Source organism: Microchirus variegatus (assembly GCF_963457635.1).
Source record: "Microchirus variegatus genome assembly, chromosome: 1".
In the NCBI taxonomy this organism is placed as follows: domain Eukaryota; kingdom Metazoa; phylum Chordata; class Actinopteri; order Pleuronectiformes; family Soleidae; genus Microchirus; species Microchirus variegatus.
Window position 1 is genome coordinate 34422244 of NC_139802.1, and position 20986 is coordinate 34443229.

The 20986-nt window shown below is 41.6% G+C and overlaps 2 protein-coding genes across 4 annotated transcripts; both read right to left on the reverse strand.

Moving 5' to 3' along the window:
• Positions 1–346: 346 nt before the first annotated feature.
• LOC310925744 (alpha-protein kinase 2-like) lies at positions 347–14695 on the reverse strand. 3 transcript variants are annotated; one of them, XM_083887759.1, is made up of 13 exons: positions 14616–14680; positions 10220–10366; positions 10068–10147; positions 7183–9128; positions 4321–5869; positions 4058–4205; positions 3466–3593; positions 3317–3361; positions 2761–3059; positions 1388–1476; positions 1084–1301; positions 946–994; positions 347–853 (listed from the first exon to the last, which is right to left on the reverse strand). In XM_083887759.1, exons 4-13 carry the CDS (start codon positions 8989–8991, stop codon positions 646–648), a joined length of 4542 nt encoding a protein of 1513 aa, XP_083743885.1. In that variant the 5' UTR covers positions 8992–9128; positions 10068–10147; positions 10220–10366; positions 14616–14680; the 3' UTR covers positions 347–645. The 3 variants fall into 3 exon arrangements, with proteins under 3 accessions (XP_083743885.1, XP_083743884.1, XP_083743886.1); XM_083887758.1 differs by having other exon boundaries at positions 10220–14678; XM_083887760.1 differs by lacking the exons at positions 10068–10147; positions 10220–10366 and having other exon boundaries at positions 14616–14695.
• A 1250-nt stretch (positions 14696–15945) lies between these two features.
• On the reverse strand, positions 15946–20986 carry LOC310926218 (O-acyltransferase like protein-like). The gene is made up of 15 exons (XM_083888316.1): positions 20727–20986; positions 20067–20200; positions 19877–19955; positions 19651–19786; positions 19250–19446; positions 18822–19019; positions 18631–18730; positions 18442–18543; positions 18109–18271; positions 17915–17994; positions 17685–17795; positions 17349–17484; positions 17039–17225; positions 16501–16643; positions 15946–16412 (listed from the first exon to the last, which is right to left on the reverse strand). The coding sequence occupies exons 1-15, from the start codon at positions 20920–20922 to the stop codon at positions 16311–16313; spliced, it is 2064 nt and encodes a 687-aa protein (XP_083744442.1). The 5' UTR covers positions 20923–20986; the 3' UTR covers positions 15946–16310.

The window sequence follows — 20986 nt, forward strand, 5'->3', positions numbered from 1 at the left end:
TTGAATAAATGCTGTCATAATGTTACATGAGGCAAAAATACAGTGTGTTCGTCAACCTTTGTCACTTTCCTAATGCAAACGCAATGACCTATACTGGAACACAGCATCAACACGCTATACGTTTGTGTCCACTTCAAAGACATTTCTTCAAAGCCATGACTTAATATGTTCATTAATTTAATGAACTGAGAGTTAGAAAATGTCAAAACAAAGTAGAAAAACAAGCATCAATCTGTAAAGAAACATCATCACTATACATATAGCAATCTAAGACATCACAGTTCATTGCTGCTGATGAGCAACATCTCACATCTCTTTAAGTGTTTTTTTTTTTTTTTTTTGTCAATTTGTCACAGTTCCAACCAAAATATAGTAAGGTTTCCTTCACTATAGATTGTAAATTCAGCACACAAACTCACATTCAGACACAATCTCTGGTGAAAAATAAATAAAAATGCATCTTCCAAATGTTCAACACGAGATGAAACAATCTTCCATATAAAACAGCATCCATTATCTGCCCTGCAGCAGCTTGGTGTTTTTCGCTGTTTCTGGAGTCAGAGAAGGAAACTATAACAGCCTAACTTCACAATTCTGAATTAATAACCAAAGCCTTAGTCCAACCCCAAAAAACTCCCATTTCAGTTATAACTTGCCCTTCACTGTTGGCCCAAAGGTCTTCTTCTTGGGTGCAGCAGGAGGTTGGGCTTTGTTTTTAGGAGCAGACGTGGGCTTTTTGGCTTTAGGCTGAAGGGAAGCGAGGCCCAGGATCTCACAGTACATGTTGCACTGATGCAAAGCTTTGAACTGGTCAATGAAGGAGGTGGAACAATTTCCCTTGAAGCCCTTATATCTACACATAAAGAAAAACAAAACAAAACATAAATCTCCACGATCCATCAACCTTATCCGTCAGTGCTCTTGGTTCTCAAACAAAACACTCACCCTTTCTTACAGGTGGCTATTCCCACATCGGTGAGCCTCATTCCCACTCCTGAGAACACAAAAACCAGGTTAATATGTAGGATCGTTATTAATAATATAATGAATTTATATTCAAATATCAATTTTGTTTTCCCAAACCTTGCATGTCTGTAACCAGCAGGTTACCCTCTGTGTTTTGATAGACCCAGTGCTGGAAAGCGCAACATTTCTGTCCGGCTACAGAGTCCTTTCTCAGCAGGTTGATCTCTTTGCCGTCCTTGACAGAATACTTGACAAAGTTACCAATCAGCTCCTCCTCCAGTGTAGCGTAGGGGATGTCATTGGACGGACGGTGAACCAGGTAGATGGGAATGATCCTGGTGGAGGCACGATAACAGTGTCATGTTTTTGGGAACCAGTGTTTTGCATTAAGCTCAGAGTTTATTGAATAAATATCACTCACTCTGGGACTTCTCCAAAGGCTTCAACAGACTGAGCTGCGGTAGTGTACACCTTGATGTATTCTCTTGCTGTATTCTGGACTTGACACTCCTTCAAAGCAAAAAGTACAGCAACATTACAATTATACTATGCATCAAAATCTTTTTTTGTTCTATTAAAGCTTTGATAAAGCGTTTTTCTCATAATCTGTTTTCTGTTCTTATAGAGAGTATATGATATATACATAGAAAAAGATACAAAAAACTAGGGAGGCAGGGATAAGACACAAGTGAGGGCAGACAATCGCAAAAGGAAGACAGGACGTAGGAAGTAAAACTATACACACACAAAAACAACTATAAAATAAAACAAGAAACAAGAAACGGAAACGCAGATACACAAATCTAAAACCCCAAGGTTAAAGAAAACAGAATTAAAGAGAAAAAAATCCAAAAACAATTATCCAGGGGTTGTGACAGTCTGATAATACTGCAGATAAAAAACTGCTATAAATAACCCAGTGCCATATGTCAATACAACTGAATTTACACCTGCTTTCATAGCTGGAAATCAAACACTTGACCTGCCAGTTGTAAGATGACTCATCCCCCCACTCATCCACTGTAGCCCCCAGTGCTGCATTACTGACAATTACAGTGTCTGGAAACAGATTATTGGGATTAAGTAAACTGCACTTGGCTGGCGTTCTGTTTTTCTCACAGATTGTATAATTTGTCCATAGTTACTTAAAGAGTTCCACACGGCTCAGTGCTTGGCCCGATACTCTTCCCCCTATACATGCTTCCTTTAAGCAACATTATTCGAAAGCACAACAGAGGCTTCCATTGTTAAGCAGGTGACAAACAGCTGTATTTATCAATGAAGAAGATAATGCATTTTTTTTTTTTTTTACCAGGACATGTATTTTGATTCAGAATAGCATTCTTCCACCTGCAGAACATGATGAATATTAGAAAAACTCAGGATCCCAAAAAACTAGTTCTTCCATTTGTTCGATCAAGATTGGACCAGGGATTGGGATGTTCCAATAATCTGTTAAAACCTTTCCTGTTGAACCATAATGCTACAGCGTGAGAGAGACACCACATCACTCCAGTGTTAGCTTCTCTATTGGCTCCCACTACAGTTTAGAGTTCCATTTAAAATCCTCCTCATCCTCTCATACAAAGCATTTCATGATCAGGCCGCATCATAACTTGAGCTAGTTGTATCTTATCATCCCTACAGATCACTTTGCTCTCAATATGCAGGCCTATAGTTCCAGTCTGTAAGACTAGAACAGGAGGCAGATGACTGCACATAAACTTACTCTTACTAATAAAAGGTCATTTTCCACTGGCACCAAGTGCTTTCTTTTGTGTGAACTGTTCTTACCTCCACTGCTAAGGAGAAGTTCTTCTCAACAAGCTCCTCGTTGTTCTTGGTCCCATAGCTGATAGCAGTGTGAACTTTGAGTACACAGGAGTGTCCTCCCAGTAAAGCAGGCATCTGACCCGCCTGCAGCTTTGTCCGGAAAGCCCGTCGGTGCATCCCTTCCCCAAAGTGGACCTTTTCAGTGAGGATGCTCACAGGATGGTTATCGCCAAAGTATTGGTCAGATAGGAAATCCTCTTTGAACATCAGTCTGGAACAGAGGGCATCCTCTTCCTCACATCCCATCTCCACGGGAGCAGCTGGGAAATAGACAATATTTCATTATTTAATTATGGTGTGAGACTGCAGACACTACTGCAAACGAAGTTACACACTGGAGCTTGAAATATTAAAACTGCAGTACATTTAAATATAACTTTCAAACCATTGTAAGATGAGTTCACACAATACTGTTCCACAAAAAAATAATGTTACCTTGTTTCATTGTTCATCAGAACAAATTAATCATATCAAACTAATTTGATTCTCCACATCTTATTCTAAGATTGCAACTCACATGGGATTGTGTTTGGAGATGGAGGAATGACGATCTCACTGAGCACTGTGGAAAGATACAGGTTAGTTATGTGATACCTTAAACTGAGTTGATCACACAGTTTCTAAATCCTTTTTTATAGTCAGCAATTGCTATTTTTTTTTTTTTACCTTCATATGTTAGCAGGTAGTCCAGGGTGACTGATCCGTGTAAGCTGCTGAGGCAACACTGATACTTGCCCAAGTCTTTGTGAGAAGCGTTGGAAATGGTGAGTGACACCCTGCTCTCATCCCCTGTACTTCATAAAAAGACAGTGTCACAAAATGAATAATGCACCAACATGTGTGTCTTTTCAATTTCATTTAATTATTTACATCATGATATACAATTATTTATATAAATGTGCAAGCCAAAATTTGGTATATACTATTTTCATCGCTTCTGGCCAGAGGAAATGTTCAAATGTACTAATGAACATTTAGGGGGTCAATGAAGGAGGGGGGTACAGGGTATTCGGATACCAGAAGACCTTACCTTTTTCCTTCTGCTTCAAAACACAAAACACCTGCTGTGGCTGGTTTGTCTGAGCTGGCTGTTGTCTGAGGTACATCCAGTATGAAAGGCTTGTCCTAAGGCTATTGTTATATATGCAATAATGGTAAATGGTCTGTATTTATACAGTGCTTTTCTAGTCTTGATGACCACTCAAAGCTGCTTTACACTACAGTTTTGCCATTCACCCATTTGTGCAAAAGTCAATACCTTCTCTTGATGTCAGCGAGGACAGTGCCCTCTCTGCTCCAAGTTACAGTGTAGTCAGAGAAGACAGCAGCAAACTGACACCACAGGCACAGACTCTGGGGGTCTCCGTTCACCGGCACTGCCTGGATGAGCTGCACCACCTTAGGGTCTGCAGACATTATCATGTGCTTTTCTCATGTGCTGAAGTATTTGTGCGTTCATACTATAGTGTTGACTATGTTGATAGCATGCAGAAGATAACTTGCTCAATGCATGCGCCTTACCTTCCTTCGGTGGTATTTTCTGCTTGACTACTTCACTGTATGCCTTTTTCCGAGTTGCCTCATCCACCTTGGACTCCTCTGTCTTCCCCTTGATTTGAACATCTGGCTTTGGTAGTTTAGACTCCAAAACGTTAAGAATCTTCCCAAACTTCCCAAACTTGTCCTCTGAAATTCGTCGTCTTTTAATAATGTCATCTTTAAGAGGACTGGTAAAGTTTTTTGGCTGTTGGTCTTTATGATCAGTGTGATGCACAGGTTTTTCTGCCTGGGGAGCTTTAGCTTCTAGTTGCCTGTTTCCCCCCCCGGCCACATCTAACGGACTTCTGTCTTTTTGAGTTTTCTCAGCTTTAGAACCCAGTTTAGCCTCAAACATATCAATTCTTCCTTTTGCAGTCTTTGGTTTTGCTCCATTCTCTTCATCAACTAGTAGCGCCCCTACGTTCTTTTGGGCTGTTGCATCCTGCACATGTTTTTTTTTCTTTTTGCCATGAGTTTTGCTTGGAGCTTTCTCTGCTGGCTTACTGGTCTCAGCCCCAAATATAGCTGGAGGGTCTTCACATTCAGCTGGTACGTTCTCAATGACACACTTTTCACCAGTAATAGGAAGAACTTCTTGCTGTTTGCAGGTCTGCTTACCTGAAACATTACATACATTCTCCTGTTTCTTGGAGGCCTGTGCATTATGATGATGACCTGCTGATTTGTCCTTCTTGGAGCGTGTCTTGTTGTCCAAGGTGTGCTTGTGACTTTTGTGAGGCATCTTTTCGGCTATTGTCTGCTTTGGTTGAGGCTCCTCAGATGGAACAGCTGTGACAGGCTTTGCAGGCCTGGAGACAAATGGGTCATTTATGTCTAATGTGATGATTGCAATACGGCTTTTCTCCAAGATGATGGAATGATCAGCAGCAGTAACAGCCAAGTTTGAGATTCCTCTACTGAGAGCATTAATCTCCTCAATTATTGTTTTTCTCTCAGTCAGGAGACACTTTCTGCTGTTGCATCGATACAGATTTCCTTCGTATTTCGCAGTAGAGTCTATTGTATTTTCTTTGTTTTGAATCGGCTCCTTGTAACCTTCCGAGGGTGGTTTATCATTAATTCCACCCGAGGTTGGCCAGAGAAGGCAGGGTCGTATGTGATCACAAGTTGGGCCTCTGTTGTCATTGAGAGACCTTTTAGCAAAAATTTGATCGCTTTCCAAACTGCTGCCTTTCTGACATCCAAGAGACGAGCTGGTACTGAGTGGAGCTATGGGCATAATAAACTTGGGACTCCCCCACTGTGGCTCCACCTGGCAAGTTCCATCAAGGTCTGTTAAAGTGTCAGGCAACTCGTGCTTGTGGACATCAACACGCAAGCCAGGTTGTGTGTCTACACCTTGCACGTGTAAGTTTGTCAGAGTGTGCGTGCTAAGGAAACCAGTGTCTGCTGAGGGTACGGTTGTTCCACCATCAACCCTGTTTGATCCACAGCTCCTTTTAGCCTTCTGCTTGTCCACTGAAGCTGGACTGTGTTCATTTGTCACTTCACACAGTCCATCTGCGGAGGTCTGATAATGAAAGAGACAGTTAATTACAGCTTTCAGAGACAATTCACGAACAAGAACTTTGAATGATTGGACATCGGCCTGTTCGAGTTTCAGACTGTAAATGATCTAATAATTCCATACTTACAATACTAATATAATCTAGTGCTGTGTCGTGTCATGAGTGATTCGTTCGAATGCACTGAACGATTCGGTGAATGAATCTTTCGAACAAATCATTTTAATGAACCGATTCTAGTGATTCAGTACACTCAAATGAACTGCCGATCTCATCACTAATATAATCAACACGAAAACACAACAATTTAAAAGAAATTGCAGTTACAATCCCATGCACTTTTTAATCTGTCTGGTCAACACATACCTTTCTATACAGCCACGAATCAGATGCCTAAAAAACACCATGCCTCTGTGTCCAATCCCACAGTCCATATGTCCTGCATGCAAATGGCCCTTACAGTGCCACTGTAATAGACAGGATCTCCTGCTTTATTGCGTGCACCAACGCCTATCAAAAGTCATCTCTCTTGGCCTGTGGACCTGTCAGGATCCTGGTGTGGGGTTTTTAAAGGAGATGCAGTGGGGATGGGTGTGTTAAAGGGGGGTGTACAAAAAAAAGAGAGAGAGAGGGGTCATGTTTCAGTCCTCAGCTGTGCTGTCCTCTCACCCCACCACCCATGACATGCCACAGATGCATGCTATTATCATTGAACTCTCAGCTATAATTAGAAGCCATTTCTGTCCATCTGAAGTTCTCCTCTCATGCACCCCTGTTTTCTCCAGCTCACACAGCTGTCAGACTTTTGAGATGGGAGCCAAAGGACTTATCCAGTGATACAGAATCAAGCCTGAGTGGAAGTCCTTGGGTGCAAACTGAGTGGCTCCAATCCAATGCGAGGCGACAATACTCGTGAGTGTCACGTTGTGACTGACATCCTTGTATGTCAATGTACGATGTATTCCATGGACCTTCTGTCTGGCTGTAGGCATCACAACATTGGCAAGGGGAGGAGGAGGAATGTCTCATAACATCCTGGCTGTGTTTTCAAAGAGCTTGGCTCATTCATCTGTTGGTCAGCATCACTGATAAAGGGTGAATCTTCCCACTGCTCTTGTCCACACAAGCATGTAAGACAATGTGTTGTATGTTTTGGAGTGTGTGTGGCGAGGCACATGCAAATGTTAAAATGTTTTTTTTTTTAAAGTTTAAAAAAACATTCCCAAGATTAGTTATGAAATATCCTGCTATTTCAATGCTTTTCCTCACCAAACAGATCACAAGCATCTGCCAAAAGAGTTCATGCAGATGATCTTACCTCTCCTATCACGAGCCATACAGGTGCGTTTTGTTCCTCCAAATCTGAATCCTCTGTTATATTTAGTATGACTGGCTCTTCTTTACTCATGAAAATGTCTGTGTCCAAGTCAACATATCCATCAAAGTGGGGGAGATCTAAGTCAGTACTGTATCCTCCAGGAGATCCCACGGTAGCACTAGATGAACCCAAGGGTGACAGTGGGTGAATGGAATATGTCAAGGATCCAGACTGGCTGTTTTGGATTTCTTCTGCCTTCTTTTCTCCTTCTTGTATGTGGTCACACAAAGCCTCTGTGCTGTGGGAGCTCACTGTGTCTTGAAGCTCAGGTCCTGTAGCTCTGAGGAGTGAAGAGAAACTGTCCTGTTCAGCGAGGATGGAGCTCTCAGTGACATTTTGTGCTTCTGGAGGCTGATCCAGAATGCCCATGGCTGACTGTGATTGTGACCACTTGGCTGTTTTCTGATTTCGTCCTTCTATAGATGTCTGCTTCTCTGTATCAGTGATAACCTCTGCTAGTGCCTGTGTCAATGCATCAATCTCAGTGCCAAGCTCTGCAAAAGCAGGTGTGATGTCTTCTGATGGAGCCACAATGATTGCGGTCCAGTCTGACAATGCACTTTTCCAGCTGTCCACTGATGGCTGCCTCTCAACCAGTGGCCCACAGCCTCTAGTGTATTCACAGGGCCAGCCAATCCCCTCACAACCTTCAGCTTTGCAACTTGACTCTTGTGTCTCTCCACAAAGGAAAGATAAGTCACTGGTTACTGAGAGTTCTCCTTGCGTCACAGAATGGCTCCTCCTGTCCAAAACATCCACATCTACTGTATCTTCACCTGCCAGATACTGACATGCATCCAGCCAAAGCTCCTCAGGGCTGTCACATGGTCGTACTTGGGGGGAGACAGCTCTGACCTCTGCTTTCCCTCCTCTCTCACCATTTACTGACATCAAGCGCTCACCACAGGCATTTGCAACAGGTGGTCCCAGCCCTGCGCGTTGTCTCAAGTCTGACTCATAGACCGTTGCTTGTTCCTCAGGAAAGTTGTGATGACTCTTTGTCAGGACGTCTGCTGAGTCACTCATCAGGACATTGTGTGAATCACTCTCATGACGTGTCTGTGTTGCTTCTATTTGTGACAATGACTGGAAATCTGGACGTTGAATCTCACGGGGGGCTACATCGAAGTCCTGTGTTTCACTTTCGAAGATGTAAAGGCTCGACACAGGTGCTATAGCTGTGTCACTCTCTGAACTATCTGGGTGAGGTGATGGTGGACGTTCCATTAAATCTGCAGAAATAGATGACTCAGCCCCAAGTGAAGTATTGTCTTGATTGAGAGGAAAGGACAGGGGGGACTTTTGTTTAATGTAAAACTCTGATAAAGTGTCAGCTGGTAGCAAGATAAGGTCATGAGGCTGATGAGGTAAAAGAGGCAATGCAGATTCTGTTGTGCCAGAGCAGGAATAAACACTAAGATTATTATCTGTTGACACAGATTCTGAGCTAAGTGACAAATAATATGACGCACTATGACTGGATGGTGAATGCCTTAAGCAGTCCAAGTTGGTGCTTTTCTCACAAGAGAGACATGTGGAACCATTTATTATAGTGGATTTATCAATGGGGTCTGAGAAAGCTGGCACAGTCCCTGCATCTGCACTGAGAGGAGATGGTATGGTTTCTGCAGGACTGTGTAACACGTGTGTTACACTGTGTGCACGAGTGTCTCGATTCTCTGTCTGACTCTCTGTGAGAGGTGCTGGTGAATATTTTTGGTCATCTGTGCAAAAGAATGACTGGTCCATTGGGACTTCTTGTTGAAACTGCTCAAGCCAATAGTCAACAGGGTTGCTGGAGATTGTGACTCAGTGTATCTTGCTTCTCAGGTACCATCACATTTGCTTAGGTGCAGCTGCATCCTGGTGTTTTTTCAGGTCAGTACCTGCAAAATAAAAACACAGTTATATGCAGGGGTGCACATAACTGGTACGCAGGTACGCATGCGCAACAAAAACCAGGAATGCGTAATGCCACTTGAGTTATTTGGCGCCTTTGCGTAACCAATCATTACAGTACATGCTGCTTGTCAACTACTGCCAGAGATGTCCAAAAAGCAACAAACTTTAAGCAGTTTCTTTGGCGTATCGCCGCCACCTACAAAGAAACGCCAACTGGAGCCAGAGTCGAAGAAAATACTTTTTTCAGATAAGTGGTTACAAGATGTGCAGTGGCTTGAAGTTAACGATGAGCGCACTGAAATGTGGTGTAAGATTTGCCGTTCAAATCCACAACTAGCAGACAAAACAAGCGCATTTTATAAAGGCTCCACGAATTTCAACCATCCTTTATTTGACAAACATGAAAAGAGCAAGGAGCACACGAATGTGGCGCAAGCCTTTGCTAATAAACACGCTAGGATCATGCAGAGCATCGCTTGCACCATCAGCGGGGAGTTACGAGCCAAGTTGCAGTCTGCTGAATTTTGGGGGCTGCTTTTTGATGGATCTGAGGACATCACAAAAACTGAGCAGGAAATAGTTTACATTGTGTCTGTGTCCAGCAACGGAGAGTTTAGCTCGGACTTTATTGGACTGATTGAATTGGGTGCTGACCGAACCGCGCAGGCCATAACAAACGGACTTGCGATACTTTTTCAGGACACAGGTGTAATGATTAGTGGCGTGGACCCGAAAGCAGACGGAGACGGAGGTGGCTATTTCAAAACAATATAAATTTATTTACAAAACGTATAACATAAAACGACTTCCCAAAAGTGGGAAGCGATAGGGGATAGATGGAGAGATAGGGGGAAAATTGTCCTTGCAGCTACTGCGGGGGTGACTCGGCAGGTCGGCGGAAATCCAGAGTGGAAACAACTCACGAACGTGGCACAGGAGATCCCAGGAGAGTAGGGAGACCGGAACAGCCAAGGAGTTGAAGACCAGCAGGAGACGTGACGACCTGGAGCGGAGACAAACGGGTAAGTATCTTTGTAAGGTAAGTACAGCGAGAGAGCTAGCAGCATGTCTTTACCCATGTAAGTTAGAGAACGATCTGACACCGGTGAGGAGAAATGGCTCCGCCTATAAGCCCCGCTGATTACACATCTGGTGCAGGTGAGGAGGAGCCGCGCAGGTGCAAGTGATCACCGGTGTCTGGGAACTGGGTCAGCCACGCCCCCTGCAGAGTCAGAAGAGAGGGGAAAGAGCAGCAGCCACAAAAAACAACACTAATAATAAAATTGAGGAGAAGGTGCAGGTGGAATCGTGACAACAGGCTTGGATGACTGGACAACAAAGTTGGTCGCTGTGTGCACAGACGGGGCTGCTGTCAACGTCGGTATCTACAACGGCGTTGTGCCGAAACTCCCGACAACTTGCTGCGATTGGAGACTCTCTCGTGCACATTCTGTGCACAGCACACACACTGGAGAACTGCGCTAAAACAGCTGATCGCAACGTCCCATACTGTGAGACATTTAATCGCAGGGTGATCAAGCTACTGCAGTTTTATTTACAAAAAGGAGGAGCAAAAAAAACTGCTGTGCTGAAGAATCTGTGTGAAGAAAATGGGATCTCTTTTGTGAAACTGGGTAAGTTTCATAATATCAGATGGTCTGCATGGAGACATGAAACACTGTTAAAAATATCAAGACTATTGCCAGCCATTTAAATGCAACTGGTTACGAGTGATAACAGTGACTTGCAGCATATATGCACAGAGCGTTTTCAGTGCTTTCTGTTGCACATGCTTGACATTGGCAACATTTTGAAGACCACATCCATTAGGTTTCAGAAGGAAAAGCTGACCATTGGAGAATGTAAGGATGAACTCATGGTGGCCATTGGACAGTTCACACTTCTGCTTGATGGTGAAGGCCACAGGCCACAAACTGTTTCTAATGCTGATGCTGACAGAGACAAAACAAACTTACTCAGGGGGTTAATTGAAGAATTTGAACTCAGATATGACTCCCTCAAGTCATGTGATCATTTTTTAGTATTTGATCCTTCAACATGGCCTCAGGAAATGATAGACCTCCACAATTTTGGAAACACAACAGTTTGCAGCATTCTCAAGAAATATGAGGCCACCTTGCAACTTGACAAAGACACCACTGTGACAGAATGGATGCGCTTAAAGCAGGCAGGAAAACGCCTCAGAGCCTCTTCTGTGTATGACTTAGTCCAAATAGTAAATACAAGTAACCTAGATGCTTACTCCAACATCAACAAGGTGGTTAAGCTGTCTCTTACACTGCCTTTAATCAGTGTAGCTTGTAAGAGGGGATTCTCACATCTCAACGTAATAAAAACCAAGTACAGATCTCGTCTGTCACCTGCTCGTCTCTCAGCCCTGATGCACATTCACCTGTCAAAGCTGACCACAGAGACATTTGACCCGAAGCAAGCTGTTGACCTGTGGATGGAGACAGCTAATCGGAGGCTCAACCAAGGACAGGCAGGTGCATCTGCAGCATCTTCATCATCAACCATGCAGGAAACTGAAGCAGAGGACAGTGGGAACGACAATGAAGAGGATAGTGGTGACGACTCCGAGGAGGACAGTGAGGATGAATGCACTTATTAAGATCACGCGACACATGGGGTGAGTACCAAACACCATCTCCTGGTACTCACCTGAGTAACTCACTGAAAAAGTTATGTGCACCCCTTGTTATATGTTGTATATACGTGTGTGTGTGTGACTAATAAACTGTAAACATTGCCAAATAATCAAATAACCTCAATTCAGAACAAGCAACCTAAGTATTTTAAAGCCTTAAATTAGACCCACTATGCCCCTAGCTCTTACTTAGGTGAGGTTATTATCTTATCTGCGGGGGACGCCCATGTAAATGTCAATATTTACTGAAAAGCCTCCTGTTGTTACTTTACTTAACTGATAAAAGAAAGTCTGGTGTGTTTGATCATCCAAGTAACAGACTCCAGACTAACAGACTTTGGGGTCACTTAAAACTGTCCTTTATTTTATACTATATATAAGACTATAAAATTAAATCAATCAGAAATATACTGTATACATTGTTAAGGTAGTAAACGGCTATTCTAGCTGCAAACGTCTGGTTTTTAATGGAATATGTACATAGGTGTATAGAGGCCCATTTCCAGCAACCATCTCTCCAGTGTTCTAATGGTACATTGTGTTTGCTAATCGCGTTAGAAGGCTATTGGATGATTAGAAAACCCTTGAAAACCCTTGTGCAGTTATGTTAGCACAGCTGAAATTTTGAATAAAAATAATTATTTCTAATCTTGTCAATGTCTGGATTATATTTTCTATTCATTTTACATGGAAAACACAAAAAAATAGTATAGGTGACCCTGCAAAGGTAACTTTTGAACAGTAGTTTATGCATTTTTTACATTGTCAATACACTGGTGCCTTCTTTCAGCTTTTACATTAACATGTAAACAAATCTGTAACTCAGCCTGAACAATCATTTTTTTGTATTCTTCTTCAGGATCTCTGTTATATCTGTCAAACCTGAAAACCTTTCACGCAAAGAGTCCCCAGTTACACTTTAAAGGTCACATAGAGTGGTCCTGTTGCACATAAATGTTAGTTATGGAGGTCTACTTACATATATTAACTTGTTTTTATGGTCAAAAACCTCCTAGTTGCTGTGAACTAGCCGATAGAAATCCTCTTTTCTGACAGTGTTTTTCAGCCGTGATGTTTCAGAGTGAACTTTCACCCCCAGAAGACAGAGTCTTGTGATTGGCCAGTAATATCCAGCTCATCCGTTCTCAGAAGCGCAGCGCCCCCCTCTGGAACGGCGGATGCACTGCTCCTCATTATCAAAACATTGTTTTAAAAGTGTTTAAAAATAGCTTCGTCATGACTCCCCGCCGCAGTCCCTTTTATGACTTTAAACCGGAGTCAGACCCAGAGTCAGAAGACACTGTCGCTCGTGAAACACCTCCACAACGGACGTTATTCTTCTTCTGCGGTTCAATGTACGCAACCGGATGTGCCCGGACTACCGCCCGGAGCAGGACGATCGGTTGTTCAGGAGAACCGCTGCTTACGTAACTATTACGGGATTTTCAGTGATCTCGTTGAGCCCCGAGATTACAATAAAACACAACGTTCTCAGCAATGGCTGAACTGTTTGTTTCGAACCGTCAGGCTTCATAAACAAGGTAATGACGCAGATACACACCAAAAAAAACAGCGATAATAGGAACTTCCGGTCTAGTTCCGCTTTAACCCTTAGTGCTTACCCATGGTAAATTGCCATATACACAACTCCTTATATGGACATCCTGGTCATCAAATTTTTAGCAGTGATATAAAGAAGCAAAGTCACAAAATAGAACAAAATTTCACAATCCAATTTTACACTATTTTAGTACTTTTTGCTCAGGTGCGTATATACAATTAGTGATTTTTTATTTTATTTTTTCAAATCAGACTGTCTCAGCTGAAAAAAGGGACATAAGACACTCTTTATTGTAAGTAATGGAAAAAATCTGCCTAAATCCTCTCAGTTCTAAGGTTTACTATCAGCCAAACATTTAGGAAACAACAGTGAAGATGTTTGTATGTGTGTTCTACACACCTGCAAATGCTAATGTGGCTGTTATTGTTATTGTTGTTATTTGTCTTGTCCTCCTCGGACAACATGACATACAGTACTGTACGTACCGATGCCTGAGGTGATGAAGAGTGAGGTTCTAAAACATGCACCCTGATTTGGAAGATTGCAGGAGGGGAGCTGGTGGCACAGACACCGGAAAAATACCAGTTCTTCTTCACCCATGACCTGCATTTGTGACATTCCTGCTGCACTGAAGGACAAGCTGAGTCCACACGCCGGAGATGTTTACAATAGAGCACAGAGCTTTGGTCGTTTGACGAATATTATTAACACAAATATTAACACAATTTTCAAAAAATCCAAATGGAGTCATTACCAAAAAGATTTTTGAACGTACTTGTATATCAGTTATATCATTTAGACGTTGCAAGCTGGATTCAAACCAGTCTCCTCAGTGTTGTTGATTAGTGAATTCAACCTTCATTTGTTCTGACGCTAAAAACAAAACAAAACAATAAAAGCTGTCAGCATCTGTATGTCCCACAGCAAGTACGTGTAATCTGATTTCATCTGGAATGTATGTGCCAAAATAGATGCATCCTTGGTCACACATTCTCACAAGCGACCGCAAAAATGTGACACTTCCACAACAATGGCGGGTTACAAATTAGACAGAGACTGAAAATTAAAAAATGATATTTGGAAAGCATATCGATTCTGAAGCTTTACATTTATGATGTGTACTATGTTGTTGGTATGTCACTTTAACCGGCACAACTGGCAGCATGAAGCGTTCGCAGAGAAAGGTATAAATGAATCGTAATACAAGCTACTTCACTGCAGAGTTGATTTTGATTTACGTACCTTTTTCATAGCAGAGTAGTTGTAGTTGTAAACCTATGATGTAGAACTTCAACATGAGCTCAGGCAGAGCCGACAGTCTCAGGGGGTGTGCTTCTATTTTTAACTGTTTTTCCCCACAAGTATAAAGTCTGTTACCTGATATTGTGGGCATGTGCCGATCTTGAGTATTTACCATCCAATATCTCTATTTACAGCCTCTTCCTGTGATGGCCTGCTGCACAGAATTCTTTTGGTGAAAATGTTTTTGGTGTAGCAGAAATGAGTGGCCTATTAAGAATGACAAGAATATCCAGAAGAATAATTATGGCTCAAATAAGTTTATAGAATATAAAATATTATTTGCGTGCGAATGAAACACACAAAATGTTTCCGAGTCTGATAAGTTACATCATGTTGAGCATGTTGTTTTGTGTTGTGGATTGGCAGAGGCCCCCGTGGACCCATGTTGTCATGGAGAGACGTATCATCTTACCAAAGCACGATATATTTTTACACCATGTCGTTGTGCAGTCTGCCTCAGATTGGTGTCTACCCTCCCGCCTTAAAGTCCTGGGACAGAACCAGGTGGAGAATGGTGCTGCGCATAAAAGAAGAGTGCGTCACAACCACGTGGTGTTTGTGTAAGCTGTGGCGACTCCTGCTGGTGTCTGACAGTAGTTGGGAGTAAGTTGTTGGATGGCAGAGGGCTGGGCCAGTTTGGCAATTTGATAACTGGGGACACCTGGGCCGTATTCGGGTTTGCCATATAAGCAGGTTCTCATTCATTGTGTCTCTCTCTCTTTTTCCCCTTGCAGACAGACGCCTGTCTCCCCGGGTGACACGGCAGCCTTAATCCTTAGTTCTTTTGATTTCCTTTGTGCATCATACAACATCCACACACACCATATTTACCATGCATACACACCTTACATGACTGATCTGACTGACTCTCTCACCTCACGTTATTGTATTTCCTGATTTATCTTTATTATTGATCTAAATAATTATGATTTGTTATTCCTTTAACAGTGCGTCTCCATTTGTTTGTCATGGCCTAGAGCCAGCTGTGACAGTAAGCTGAGGAACGCTTATTCAAGGTCTACAGCAGGTGTGTCAAGGGAACACACCGCACATGAATGACGAGACTCATTTTTCCATATTCCGACGGGCATGGCAGTCTAATTACAAAATAAACCATAATTCAAAGCAAATACTACGATTAGATTGTTGGACTCTTTATTTGATCAGAGACCTTTTAACACTCAAATTCTGTCGGTGAAAACTAAGAAAACTAAAACCCTGGGCAGGAGGATCTGCTGTTCAGGAGACGGGATCCTTACGTCACGACTCCATGCTTTTTCAGACCGCTTGCAGAGCCCAAGAATACAAAACAACCCAGTGTTCTTTAGGACTTCATAAACAAGGTAATGGCGCAGATACACACCCAAAAAACAGTGTTAATTGGAACTTCCGGTCTATGGAGGAAGAAATATGACAGAACCGGACTCAAAGATATCCATCCATCTGCCTCGACCGGTTGGGGTGTAAGGAAATATGGGGTAGAGGGAGATGAGGTAGAGACAGAAATAGGAAGGCAATTTATACAGTGTTGTGTAAGTTATTGAAACCCCATACTGCTGATATTGCTGGTCTGTTTAAACAAATAGACTGATATAATTAAGTGCTGCCAATATTTTTTTCTGATGTCCACAGTATCTATTTAAAGTTGTATTTTAGGAAGTAGGGCTTCTCAACCAGCACAGTCAGCGCGTAGCCAATCAACAGTGACGGCAGTAAGCGGCCAAAGTACAGGACCATCTACCAAGAGAGGATGGAGAAATTCATTAAAACACCACAGATGAACACACGAAATCACTTGATGTCATTGACTGTTTAAAGCACTTACGAAGTTAAAGACTGTGAAGTGAAATTGGGTTTCTTGCACTCCATTATGCACCATTATTAAAATAGGATGGAACAGATAGGCAGCAAAACTAACGTTGGAAATTGGAATCCAGAAACCCAGTGACAAGATGCTCTTGATTAAACCTGCAGCATAAAAATATGACAAAACAAAATTATATTAAACACAGACTTCTGAAATTGAGGATTTTTACCTCCAACACGAGTCACATAACTCTTCAGAAACGTGCATTCGTCCAATGTATTTGTTCTCATTTGTACCATTAAATTACATTACTACATTTGTATAGCTGAATACATTTTATTCAGCTATACAAATGTAGTAATGTAATGTTAAACAGCAAGTTGAGCTCAAAATTAAAATGCTACTTTGGTGTTTTATTCAATTGCATTTTGTGCATATGATATTTTATTATTTTTGACCTGGAAAGACCTCATTGGGATTGAAAATGTCTTACAATAGGGCCAAGACAGGCAGCAGCAGTGTGCTGTGTAGACTCTGGAACATTTCTGTAATTTACCTCCATATCCCTCCTCACAGGCAACAATGATCCAGATGACAGCCAAAGCCCAGGCTGTTCTGTGCAGTCCCTGATACAGGGCATGCGGCACAGATGGGTAGTCTGGGGTCTCCTTGAGGACAAAGGCCAAACCAAACACCACTGCCATGATGAAAAAACTGCATAACCAACCAAGTGCTGCCTGCCACTGCCAGCAAAAGCAACAGTGAGTACATAAACATCATGTGTTCAATGTCTGGTTCAGATGTATGTTGAAAGACTTAGATGTACTGTATGATGTGATTCTTAGAAAGTCTGAAATCATTCTTACCTTTTTCTTTATGAGCTGATCTTTTTTTGTCACAAAGTGTATTCCAGTCAGGATCCCAAGTAAATATGGGCCATATCTTGTATAAGGTTTATCATAGTACTGCGTCGAATATAGAAACGTCATTTGTGGTTTGCTCCTGCGAAAACATTTCATTGTATTTTAATATGCAGTGACAACATATCTATCTATCTATCTATCTATCTATCTATCTATCTATCTATCTATCTATCTATCTATCTATCTATCTATCTATCTATCTATCTATCTATCTATCTATCTATCTATCTCTTCCCAAAATGTCTGTAATTGCACCAGACCACAATCCTTGAATCTTACTGTGGAGATAGTGAATAGACCTGCAGGTGCATTAGTGCTGTGAAAATAGCAGCAGCAGCAGTGGTGAGTAGCAACAAACCTCCTACCACAGCTGCAAACACACCTTTGTTCCTGATAAACACAAAGAAGATGTGTGAGATTACATGTGTACATTTGCCAATGTGTGTAACTCTTTTATGATGGCACATTTAAATGAATTTTTGGAGCAATATGAAAGACATTGAACTTACAGTTTGTAAAGACAGAGCAATACAGGAGTGGTGGCATAAAACTGGATGTCTACACACAAGTACCATGACCAAGATAAACACTGGAGAGAGAATTGGAAATCATACTTAGGTCGAATACAATAGGTCAATACATGTAGATATAGACTATGTCAAAAATATAGCCAGAACAACTATATCGTAGTAGTGAAACTTACCTTCTTATGAAAATGTATAAGATTGTTGAGCAACAGAACATTGGCCCACCAATTTCTCTTACAACTATTTACATCTGCCCCAAATGTCCAGTAGGGTCCCATATTGACCGAAGAGTACACACCGACAAATAGACACAGACAGAACATATGTAGTGGCTGAACCCTGTTTGAAGTAAAGACAAAGAGAAAGTTTAGAATTTGCGCTGATAATGTGACTTGAACATCACATTTAGTTCCATTCAGATCTGGTATTAGCATCCATCCTGAGTGAAGTACAGATCTGTGTGTCTGTCAGGTACTGTAGATCTTTTTGAAGTAATGAACATAAAACACCTCATAATCCTGTTGTAGAAGTAGCTGCCCACCAGAGAGACACTCAGTTTGCCCTCTGCCCTGTTGATGGAGCCTAACAGAGACTTGGCACTAAGCATACCGCTGAACACAAAAGTGCAAGTTAGATAACCATTAAAACAATAACAATAATAATCATCAATATTATTATGATACATGGTTTACGCTCACCCAAGCACTAAGAAGGTGTCTACAGCCAGAAAACATGGTCCACTCGTGATAATATGAAAAGGGCTGCTTATCATATATTCATACCATTCTTTAGCATTATCTGCAACACATATAACCACCTTAAATGAATAAAGAAGTAATGGAAATGACGTGCAGTCTAAATAAGCATTCATTAGTAAACCTTGACATACCCAAGAAACTCATAGTAGATATACTATTGTGGCCACATATGATCCATAACAGGGAGAGAGCACGGATTCCATTCAGGGAGGAGTATCCTCCTCTTGATGAGACTGTGCTGAAGACACCACGGCAGGTATTCTGTAGAGAAAATGCCTGCAGCCACCGCTCCAGACAGCGTCGTGAAAAACAGACGGGTGTGTGTTTATCTATAAAGACACAATTCAAAAGAGCAAGCTCTTAGTGTAACGTGTTCCACTAAAAAAAGGTGTCACTACTGCAATAGAGAATTGTTGTACAATTGCCTTCATATCTGGTTTCAAAATGTAGCAACTGGTCTGTGCTTGTATTTAGAGTTAATTTTTGTACAATATCATGAATTCAAACCATTTTGCAGAGCAATCACTTGCACCAAACTTATAATAAATACTGTACGTACTAAACTCCTCTGAAGTATTTCGGTTCATTTCACTGCTGCAGGAGTCATTGGACTTCAAACCCCCATAAGGGTTTAGTCCAGTGTTTGTACAGCTTGCCTCTGGAGATGGACTGACATCCTTGTTCTTTTGCCACCTTATCAAAGCAGTGAACATGGTAGCTACTAGAGGAATTGCAACCATTAAGCAACACACAAACCTGCAAAAGAAGAGGTATAAGTACATCAGGAATGTATGTTTGGTGATTATCCAAGTGATCACATGTATGAATTTGTGAGTAAAAGTGAAGTTTTGCAATTATATATATTGTGTTCTCTTCTCTTAAGGAGAGGAACCTGCTTTTCAACATGCAGTTCAGTGCACAGTTTCAAAACAGTGGGTTAAAAAAATGTTATATACTGACAGACAGGCCACATATCCATGATACGATGCATCTGGAGCAATGTTGTTGGGCAAACATCGTATCCTGATCATCTCCTGAATGGACTGATTGACCAGTATTGGTGAAATATGCAATGTCTGACTATCCTGAAGTCTCTCTGTTAAGAAATTTGACCCAAGTCATATTTAAGACAAATCGTATATAGGACAGAATGTATTGAGAACAATGGAAATATAAAATCACCAACCATGCAGCAGAAGAAAATGTACGTCCTCTTCACTGCAGGAGTCAGGGACACAAACACCCACAACATACTGGACAGTTCCCTTTTGATAGTAAAAACATCTTTATCAAAATCAAGTTTTCTCACCTTTTATTTAGATGCCAAGACTACATTATATTTTCTATTATTGGGTTGTTATTATTATTATGTTTACCTGCAAAAGAAATGCCTGGCAGTACTGTCCAGAGAAAGTAGGGCCATGGGCCGATTGACACTGCTCCAGCAAACCAGTTTGGTTCTTGGCCCCTTCTGTAACATTGCCACCCATCTTTCCAGATGCATTCTGCACTGATAGATATGAATACCAAATTGTCATGTTAGCAAAAAGGTACATTAATTGCTCATTTTCCAGCAAATAGACATGAAGATGGTGTCATCAAGTACCTTCACTTGAACAGTAATACTTCCCCTGTTGCTACAACTGGCAACTATTCAGTGTTTGACAAAAGGAAAATAAAAATCCAATAAACCAAAAGACCAATTAGCAGTGTTGTAATTGTACTTGTGTGCAAAATTCACATATCTGTACTTAACTTTGCTACTTTGTAGCACATTTTACTCCACTACATTTCCCTTAACTATCTTTGTTACTAGCAGAGGAAGAAGAGTTGGTAATGGTCTGTATTCATAAAGTGCTTTTCTAGTCTTGATGAGCTACATTACACTACATTTTCGCCATTCACATGCTTCAACATGAGGTTAAGTGTCTTGGTCAAGGACACATAGACTAGCAGTGTCTTTTTCAGGTTATCTGAAGTATGTTCTTCATCATAACAAAGACAAATAAGCCTTCTCATAAAGCAGCACTACTTACTGAACACAGCATATTCCTTGGGTGTCTCCTGGTTGATTTCCCGGAGAAAAATGTTGGTGTCCTCCTCACATCTTTGAGACACATTCAAGGCCTGTGTATTCTCCAGCCCCAAACTAGTCCCTGCAAACAGAAAGAACCAAACCAAACCCAGCTCCATTTCAGGACTGACTGCAAAGATGAGAAGGGGTAGATTCATGTGACATAGGAACCAGGAGACAAAAGGGGGAAGTCAAGTGAAAGACTACTTTGGCAGTAGTAAA